The 9,525-nt window shown below is 41.0% G+C and overlaps 2 protein-coding genes across 5 annotated transcripts; both read right to left on the bottom strand.

The window, feature by feature from the left end:
- Positions 1-512: 512 nt before the first annotated feature.
- On the bottom strand, positions 513-4,124 carry zgc:55461 (beta-tubulin family protein). Of its 4 annotated transcripts, XM_062477528.1 has the most exons (5): positions 3,965-4,124; positions 3,630-3,738; positions 3,414-3,524; positions 1,479-1,733; positions 1,171-1,348 (listed from the first exon to the last, which is right to left on the bottom strand). In XM_062477528.1, the coding sequence occupies exons 1-5, from the start codon at positions 4,019-4,021 to the stop codon at positions 1,311-1,313; spliced, it is 570 nt and encodes a 189-aa protein (XP_062333512.1). In that variant the 5' UTR covers positions 4,022-4,124; the 3' UTR covers positions 1,171-1,310. The 4 variants fall into 4 exon arrangements, with proteins under 4 accessions (XP_062333509.1, XP_062333511.1, XP_062333510.1 ...); XM_062477525.1 differs by having other exon boundaries at positions 513-1,733; XM_062477527.1 differs by lacking the exon at positions 1,479-1,733 and having other exon boundaries at positions 513-1,205.
- A 2,057-nt stretch (positions 4,125-6,181) lies between these two features.
- On the bottom strand, positions 6,182-8,529 carry LOC134033780 (green-sensitive opsin-4-like). The gene is made up of 5 exons (XM_062478059.1): positions 8,087-8,529; positions 7,761-7,929; positions 7,474-7,639; positions 7,031-7,270; positions 6,182-6,880 (listed from the first exon to the last, which is right to left on the bottom strand). The coding sequence occupies exons 1-5, from the start codon at positions 8,445-8,447 to the stop codon at positions 6,776-6,778; spliced, it is 1,041 nt and encodes a 346-aa protein (XP_062334043.1). The 5' UTR covers positions 8,448-8,529; the 3' UTR covers positions 6,182-6,775.
- Positions 8,530-9,525: the final 996 nt, after the last annotated feature.

Here is a 9,525-nt window from a genome sequence, read left to right as displayed (position 1 = left end):
ATACAGCTATTCTGCATATAATAACGTTTAAGATGGAATTTTGTAGCCTTCGCGTAGCCTACCAATACTGACCATAAAGCATTTTTATGAAGATAATTGTCTAATAGAAATCGACTGGGACATATCTTCTGATAGGAGGCCCATCACTTAATGTCTTCTGGTGTGTTGAGTTACAATCTTTCAACTTAATTTGGGTAATATAATGACGCTTCAGCCATCTTTAATTTATCTGCGATATGACAGCACCATCTACTGTATGTGAGTTGCCATTGCGTGTTGTTGCCTTACATTGTTGATGTAGAAAACAATAGTACATTTTAAGAGATGTTGAATACATGAACAGGACATTAACACTGATGTGCAGAATTTTAATTCTTAGTAGCCGACAGCAAATCAAGGGAATAGTGGAATTGAGAAGTGGGCATCATGCAAGAGTCAAAGTATTACCTTTTACTGCAACAAAGTGAAGGTGAAAGTGCAGTGAAGGTGGAACAAATGGCAATCACAAGGCATTGCCATGAAAGTAGGCGTTTAATAGATATTTGGTCAAAAGAGATTATGAATGCCAAAAGTGAAATGTTAAAAAGAGAGACAGACTGACAAACACAGGAATCCTGAAGGCAAGTGGAGTACTTGGACGTGTGTTTAGACAGCTGCTCCTTTCCTTCCTCCTCAAGCCAGCTCCTCCTCTCCTTCCTCCTCAAACTCGCCCTCTTCCTCAGCGGTGGCATCCTGGTACTGCTGGTACTCAGACACCAGGTCGTTCATGTTGCTCTCAGCCTCAGTGAACTCCATCTCATCCATGCCCTCGCCGGTGTACCAGTGCAGGAAGGCCTTGCGCCGAAACATAGCAGTAAACTGCTCAGAGATGCGCTTGAACAGCTCCTGAATAGCTGTGCTATTGCCGATGAAGGTGGCGGCCATCTTGAGACCACGGGGTGGGATGTCACACACAGCAGTCTTGACGTTGTTTGGGATCCACTCAACAAAATAGCTACTGTTTTTGTTCTGCACGTTCAGCATCTGCTCGTCCACCTCCTTCATGGACATGCGACCCCGGAAGATAGCTGCAACGGTCAGGTAACGCCCGTGGCGAGGGTCACAGGCTGCCATCATGTTCTTGGCATCAAACATTTGCTGGGTGAGCTCAGGCACTGTCAGGGCACGATACTGTTGGCTCCCCCTGCTTGTAAGGGGGGCAAATCCTGGAATAAAGAAGTGCAAACGGGGGAAAGGTACCATGTTGACAGCCAGTTTGCGGAGGTCAGCGTTGAGCTGGCCAGGAAAACGGAGGCATGTGGTGACTCCGCTCATGGTGGCAGAAACCAAGTGGTTGAGGTCGCCATATGTGGGTGTGGTAAGTTTGAGAGTGCGGAAGCAGATATCATAAAGAGCCTCATTGTCGATGCAGAAGGTCTCATCTGTATTTTCCACCAGCTGGTGGACAGAGAGGGTAGCGTTGTAGGGCTCGACCACAGTGTCTGATACTTTGGGCGAAGGTACCACACTAAATGTGTTCATGATGCGATCGGGGTACTCTTCACGTATCTTACTAACGAGTAGAGTGCCCATGCCAGAGCCAGTACCCCCACCCAGGGAGTGGGTAAGCTGGAATCCCTGGAGACAGTCACAGCTCTCTGCCTCCTTTCTCACCACATCCAGGACTGAATCCACTAGCTCTGCCCCCTCTGTGTAATGGCCCTTGGCCCAGTTGTTTCCTGCACCACTTTGGCCTAGAGACACGACAAAGTCCTTTATGGTTAACACTTGCCACAAAGTCTAAGAATACACACATTTTCAACCAATTCATTAATATTTTGTTGTAAAAGTCTCATAGGTTTGTGAGAAAATTATCAAATGCTAAACTAAATAACAACATAAATCTGATGACACCAACAAAGTAAACATTGCAGACTTCTACTGGAACTATCTACTAGGGGTGTAACAATACACTCAGTTAACGATTTGATACACATCACGATAATGGGTTCACGATAAGATATGCATCTAGATATGTTGAACCCTGAAAAAGTTAACAGAAATTTAACAACGTCAAGAATGTGCAATATTTCAGGATTTTATTTTAACTTCTGTATGTTAATGTGTGTGTCACTGAACAAAACTGATGTTTTACATGACATTTGAAGACAGAACTTCTTAAAGCAGTAAAAGTGAAGAAATTGTTGTTCAAGTTAGTTTTGTTGAAGTAAGTTAAACTCAACAAAAACGGCTTTAAAGTTTGGGTTTGTTTGGGTTACTTAGTAGATGCAGAGCCTGTCCACTCCTAAGCCCCATTGTACCGAATTTAGTTGCAGTTCCACAGAGTTCCACTGGGGGCGATCGCCGGCATGAGGCAATGAGTGCAAACTGAATGGGAGTCTATGGAGCTAGACGGATAAATGTGTCTCTTTTGCCTGATTGTCGTTGAGAGATCTCAGATTTGATTGTAGTTTTTGCAAGTTCAACATGGATTATAGGTCGAAAGTTGAATGAACGAGTACTTATGTCCTTTTGATTTCTTACAGGGTGAGTCGTTGTTGCCCATAACACGCTAGCATTCTGCTAATGGGTGCTGATTGTATGACGTCATTGACATTTTAAAAGGCTTTTTAGAACAAAAAAGCGACTTTTAAAAAAAATGTAACACCGAGCAGTGTGTATTTTCTTTGCCTCCTCTTTCGAATGCAACATTCAAATTACTAGACAAAAAATTATATCCTGAGAAGTGGATTTTGAGGGGTATAGCTCCATAGACCTCCATTCATTCTGCACTCACTGGTGAGCGCCCTCAATGGAACCAGAGTGGAACTGCAACCAGTTCAGAACTCGGAAGTTTCCCGAGAGTGGCAGTTTTATCAGAAAATGTCTAATATAATTAAACAGGCTCTGCTTATATGGTTCTCCCCATATTAGACATTCTCTGGTAGGCTACTTGTAATCGCACCCATTGCAAGACTTTGTCGTTACCGTTTTAAATGAGACAAAATGAGTTCAACTGAAATAGACAATGGCCCTTCCGCCCAGTCCGACGTCTAGCAGCATTTCGATTTTCCAGTCACTCGATAAGAGAACGGTATAAATACAAACTGCGTGTAAATACTGTAATACTGTTTTGTTTTTTTGTTGAGTGACTGGAAAACCAAAATGCTGCCAGACGTCGGACTTGGACGGGGCATCTTCTATTTCAGTTTCAGCCGAACTCATTTTGCCCTGCTAGGCTGCCCAGTTCAAACTGTGAACGTGCAGTGCACGCGTGACGCAGGTGCAAAAGGTTCGTTGTTCAAACCAAAAGGATAAAACGGATGTCATATCTAAAAAAAAGACTACGATAGCCTACATATTGTTACACTTTTGCACCACGACGTATTGTACCACGATATATTGTTACACCCCTACTATCTACAGTTTCTCACCAAAGACAAAGTTATCAGGTCGAAAAATCTGTCCAAATGGACCCGACCTCACGGAGTCCATGGTGCCAGGCTCCAAGTCCACCAACACTGCACGGGGAACATACTTTCCCCCTAGCAAGCCAAACAGCAACGTATGTTTTAAAAATAGGACCAGTACGAACAAAGTAACCAAATACAACTTATAATTTTTGTGTACACAATGACGTAACAAAATACCTGTTGCTTCGTTGTAGTACACATTGATTCTCTCCAACTGAAGATCGCTATCCCCGTGGTACGTTCCAGTGGGGTCAATGCCATGTTCGTCACTTATCACTTCCCAAAACTGAACAGGTGTTAGTTAGTCATACTTAGTCTAAGTCAGAGTGCCAATAATTGATATAATCTTCCACAAATCCACTTACAAAGTACACCGAATATGGCTAACCGCATCATAACAGCTATCTGGGATTGCTACTGTAGTGATGTTAGCTACTGACGTTCTATTAGTGTACTCAAGTTAGCCAAGTTCGAGCAAATTGGTTAAAATAAGATTTCCAAAACTGACCAACCTTGGCTCCAATTTGATTCCCACACTGTCCAGCCTGCAGATGTACAATTTCCCTCATTTTGATTTAAATTGTAATACAAAATATACACATCTGCCACTGCGACGAACCTCCTGTAGTACAATACTTGAAATAAAGATTACAGAGGTGTGTTGCTTTATATACCCATGCAAAGAAAGGTAATTGAAGTGATTGGATCAGTATCCTGCCAGTCACATTTTGTAGGAGGTTTCTTAGTCAGAAACTGTCAGTTCATAATTCTCATTGGCTATTAGTTACAATAAACTGTTGTCAACAGTAACAAGGACATATGTAAACATTGAAGTTCTTTCTGTGATCCGTTTGTATTATTTGTTACTAGGCACGCTACCCAACAAAGGGATCATTGAAGATCCACAGAAGATCAAATGAAATGAATAGGCCTACATACATTTGAATTAGGGAAGTAGACCAGGTGTATTCCAGAAAGCAGGTTATGCAACATAACCAAGTTAACAATGATTCACAATTTTGCAGCAACCTACTGATGTTGCTAGTAGCAACATCAGTTGCTAGTAGCAACTGTGTCAACTTACCCAGGTATATCACATAACCTGCTTTCTGGAATAGGAGGGCAAGTAGTAATCTGTACCAGCCGACAAAGTAAGAACATGCTGCTAACTGTGCCACACATGGGGTGACTCACACACACACAGAGTATGAACATGGTGCTAACTGCGCCACACATGGGGTGAGACACACACACAGAAGAAATGAATTGTTCTGGCACTGCCATATTTCTGAGAATTATTTGGTTATTAGCAACTAAATAGCATGTGTTAAAGAACTTGAAACATAGTAGGCTATGTGACTGATATGGGACAGTGTAGCCTATTTAATCAATAACTTTATTTAGCAATAATTTTTTTTAAGTGTTCATTATTACTAACCCTAACCCTAACACAAAAAGTATTGGACTTTAACCCTGTCACTGTTGCTGTGGTTACTTGATCACAGGGTATTAAGGGCTCAAGAGTTTATTCTTATGCTGTGTTCACACCAAACACAAATTCGCCTCATTCAAAGGCACATTCAAGCACATTCGCGTTTGGTGTGAACACAGCATTAAAGTTCCTCAACAGAACGTTTGCCATTAGTGGTCTACATGCTGAAGGGTCGAGTACAGGCTGCAGCATGAAAAAACCCTCAAAGCAGTATCCACCATAAAATACTACTAATACACACAAGTCATACGAACGTAGGCTATTAAGTCATCAAAGGACACTGCAAACTGAAATACTTAAACATTTGCTATTCAATCTTTAAACTTACATATTAGATTGTACAGTATGGAAAGGTCCATTTTATTGTTCTAATTTGTCTCCAGATATATGGTGTTGGTATAAAAACTCCATATCAGGCCATGGTGTATTTCTTTTGTTTGTAAATAGGACCGTGACCATAGAAATAACCATAGTAACAACCAAGCATGTTGGCTGGTGGAGCAAGCAGAGCAGGTCATGTTATTACAAATACTTATTTACTAAAGGACACACAAAGACGTAAATATATATACAAATTTAAATAGCATATAACAAATATTTGTTATTGAATACCTAAAATGCCCAATTGACAGTAGTGGTATTAACAGTCTACATTAAGGTTATAGAATAGGCAACTCTTAATGATGGAGGATTGCATGTTTGAGGCTGTAGCTGTTCACTTATACTGCAAGTTTAGCATAGTGATGCCACTAATAATATATATAAATTGTCAAAAACCGTAACACATTAAGTGGTACTGATACAAATTTCCACTTTTGCGTTACTTTTCCCAAAGGGCAGGTTTTGTGAACTGTAAAGAAAATATTCTGACTAAAGTTAAGTGATATTTCACCATCGCTCACTTTGTTAGATGGATTTTTTTTTTAATTTAGGAGCTGTGAAGAGATCTTTAGTGAAATTTGGAAAGGGGGAGGCGGGCGTTATAAGTGAATGTTGTTAGAAGTGAATGCAGGCAAGAAGTGATGCTGAGTTAGTTGATGGAGTCAGGTGGCTGAGCGGTTAGGGAAGCGGGCTAGTAATCTGAAGGTTGCCAGTTCGATTCTCCGGCTGTGCCAAATGACGTTGTGTCCTTGGGCAAGGCACTTCACCCTACTTGCCTCGAGGAGAATGTCCCTGTACTTAATGTAAGTCGCTCTGGATAAGAGCGTCTGCTAAATGACTAAATGTAAATGTAATGTTGGGTTGACTGAGATTACTTCTTAGTGTTTTAATGAAGACAAGAGACTTTTTTTCATGCATGCATTTAATTAACTTAATCTAACTTGTATATTTATAAAATAAATTATATACAGCAAATGATGACACAGGCCAAAAATAAATTCTTGCCTTACAATAACAAAAATATCTCTTGTGATTGAGTCAAACATCAGAGCTTATTGGCAGGTCTGATGCTCAGCCATTCAAACATTTGTTACCACCAAGCAGCGGAAAGTTTGCTCTTTGTTTTAATAGCAAATTTTCTGACTCTTCAAATGCCTTTTAAATGGGTGTAACTAGATATTGCCTCGTTGTTTATCCAGTAGTTGCTGTCCACATGGTAAATTACAAACCTCCAAGCCCTCTCTGGAGATTGCCTTTACTGTGATGAGGGTACAGAGATATAGATTGCAGATAGAGTTGAGTCTCATCTCAAACAGCCCTCGTTCTCTTTTTCTTGCCTTTCTATGTCTTTATTTGTATTTTTTGTATTTTTTTGAAGATCATACTCAGATCAGACTGGAAATCAAGGTGATGAATTGCATGTTGTCTTGCTTGTTGAGGTGGGACATCTTTAGGCCGGTGCCACAGAAGACACTTCTGTTTTGCTCTGTGACACTGATGTTTCATCATCAGTCATACCGCCCATGCCTACAGTTGTCAGCATACAGTTACGGAACTGGAAGAGAGCAGAGAATTGGTACAGAGAATCTAAATTGGAACTATACAGTGCAATTACTAATATTCAGTATCAATATGAGAAAACTGCAAAGAACAGTGAACCATTTGGAATAGGTATTACTTTCAAGTTTTGGCTTGTGCTACCCACCTGTTTGTTCAGCAACACATAGATAATAGGATTGAACAAGGCTGAGCTTTTGGAGAAGAAGGCAGGGATTGCCATGGACTGGGCAGTGAAGGCAACTCCCTTGTTGAAGAAGATATAAGCAGCAACACTGGCATAGGGGGTCCAAGCCACAAGGAAGCCCACCACCATCAAGATGCACATACGTGTCACTTCCTTCTCAGCTTTCTGGGTGGAGGCTGAGTCCTGCTGTGAAGCTGCAGCCTGAAATTGTGAAAAGATAAGAGTGGAGGATGACTCCATGACTGATCAACATTTATCTTGGCATTCAATTCATCTCTCTGGACTAATTAAGAACAAAATCACAAAAGTGAGTTTCAATGAGAAGCTTGTTTGCATTATTCAGTACTAAAACTGTTCTGGAAAAAGCTATTTCTATTAGTTATGAACATCCAAACATATCTTACCGCCTTGACTGTGCACACAAGGTTTCCATAAGTGAAGAAAATGACCACAACAGGAATAATGAAGTGGCAGATGAACATGTACAGGACGTAGGACTCATTGTTGTAACCTGGGGCTAGAGTGTAATAATCAGGGCCACAGGAACACTGCATGCCCTCAGGAATGTACCTGTGTAGAGAATATATCTTTACTTACAGTGCATTTCCCAACCAAGTATGTTATTGGTTAATGTAATAATTTGAACAAATATTGGCTTCATGTGTTTGTATGTAAGTACTATGTATTGTACCTTGACCAGCCAACAAGTGGGGGAGCAGCACAGGCCATTGCCATGATCCAGGTGAACCCAACTCCTGCTGCTGCATGGGTGGTTCCAAACTTGAAGCTCCCCATAGGTTTGCAGACCACAATGTATCTCTCAATGGCCAGGACTACCAATGACCACAGGGCAACTTCACCTAGAATTGAGAATGAATACAATGATTAAATTGTGTTTAAAATCTCAAATGATGAAATCATGTTAGTTACAGATTTGTCAAGTCAAGAAACGTAACATGGTAGCTTGGTGAGTAGGCAATATAAGCAATGTATAGCCTCATATACAGTTTTTCTTACCTCCAAGGGTAGCCATGAATCCCTCAATGGCACAGCCAAGTGCCCCAGCGATAAAGTAGCCATTTAGAGCAGATGTGATGGTGATGGTGAACCCAAAGCAGACCATGATCATTCCAGCCACAGCCAAGTTGACCAGGATGAAGTTGAGAGGTTGCCGGAGCTTCTTGTGCTGAGCCGTAACCAGCAGTGTCAGACCGTTGATAGGAAAGCCAAAACAGATCAAGAAAAACATGTAGACGGCAAGCAATTTGAATTGCCATGGGTCTGCCAAGTAATACTGTGTGTACTCAAAAGGACTCCTGACAAGCCCAGTCCGGTTGGACATGGGGATGTAGAAATTGTTGCCCTCCGTGCCGTTCATCTTCAGTCACTAAGGTCTGCTCTGACAGGGAACTTGCTGTCTAAGGACAATGGTGTTAATCAACTCCACAGTCTGTGTTGTCTTGGTCGTGGCTTTTATACCTTTTGGAAGCTTGCACCAATTGTCTAAATACGATTACCAGGGGATTGTAAAGAAGTTAGGCGTTAAAAGTCTGGTCCGTAATTGTGCTTAACACCGGATAGACACCCATGCTAAGCAGGGATTTATAAATTAGCCAAGCAGTAGTTTTAAAGTCAGAGGGTCAAACCCTTCAAGAACCCTTAAGTTTATTTGGACAAACCCATCTGCTAAACGATTCCAATTAAAAAAAATCTGCCACTTTTAACACAAAATTAATCAAACACTCAAACAGAGACAAGACAATCATGAATCAGTCAAGATCAACCAAAGCCTTCTCAGGCTACAGACTTCAAATACCTTTGGCCCGATGTGGTAGGTTCGGACCAGATGGACTCAATGCACAGAAATCAATGACCTGTCTGCCACAACAATCTTGCTATATGCAATTACAGCACTCTGTAAAATGTACTTTAATGGTGTTTGTCTTTCCAAAATTTTATTTTGGCTTGCTGCACCTGCAGAAGAAGCTAATTTAATTTGTCACTAAAAGATCATATCTGGAAGGATGACAGTATGTTTAAAGTAAATGTTTTATGAAAATCTGCCACAGGGCAGTTAAGGTAAGGTTAAATTTCCACTGACCTAGTTCTATTCCATTCATTAGCCATCCACTGTACTGTTAATTAAGAGATTTGAGCACCAGAAAGGTGCTGTAGTACGCCATAAGCTTATTAGGTAAGTGGTTAAATAGTAAGCTTCTACGTCACTCCACCTTCTCCTGTCACTCTTTATACATTAAGGGATTTTTTTCCAACTTAAAACGTTAAAGGGTTTTCTACAGGATTTGAACATGTAATGCTTATTCCATTTCACCTGGCATCCAAGTAACCTTAACGGAAGTACCAAGAACAAGGATGACTGATCTGCACTAATTAAGCACAGTAATTAGTGACACATGTGCTGCAATGCCCGCATGAGCTTGAAAACATTATGTTGT

The sequence above is a fragment of the Osmerus eperlanus genome, chromosome 14 (genome assembly GCF_963692335.1).
Source record: "Osmerus eperlanus chromosome 14, fOsmEpe2.1, whole genome shotgun sequence".
Taxonomy (NCBI): Eukaryota; Metazoa; Chordata; class Actinopteri; order Osmeriformes; family Osmeridae; genus Osmerus; species Osmerus eperlanus.
The sequence above is the reverse complement of the archived record's forward strand: the minus strand, read 5'-3'. Positions and strand labels throughout refer to the sequence as shown.

Excerpts from the sequence above, each read along its gene's own strand:
- zgc:55461 (XM_062477525.1), bottom strand. The coding sequence starts at position 4,021 with ATGAGGGAAATTGTACATCTGCAGGCTGGACAGTGTGGGAATCAAATT. Across the intron at positions 3,525-3,629 it reads GTACTACAACGAAGCAACAG|GGGGAAAGTATGTTCCCCGT; the intron begins GTATTTTGTTAC and ends TTGGCTTGCTAG. Across the intron at positions 1,734-3,413 it reads ACCTGATAACTTTGTCTTTG|GCCAAAGTGGTGCAGGAAAC; the intron begins GTGAGAAACTGT and ends TCGTGTCTCTAG.
- LOC134033780 (XM_062478059.1), bottom strand. The coding sequence starts at position 8,447 with ATGAACGGCACGGAGGGCAACAATTTCTACATCCCCATGTCCAACCGG. Across the intron at positions 7,640-7,760 it reads CCACTTGTTGGCTGGTCAAG|GTACATTCCTGAGGGCATGC; the intron begins GTACAATACATA and ends TTCTCTACACAG. Across the intron at positions 7,271-7,473 it reads TTGTGTGCACAGTCAAGGCG|GCTGCAGCTTCACAGCAGGA; the intron begins GTAAGATATGTT and ends TCACAATTTCAG.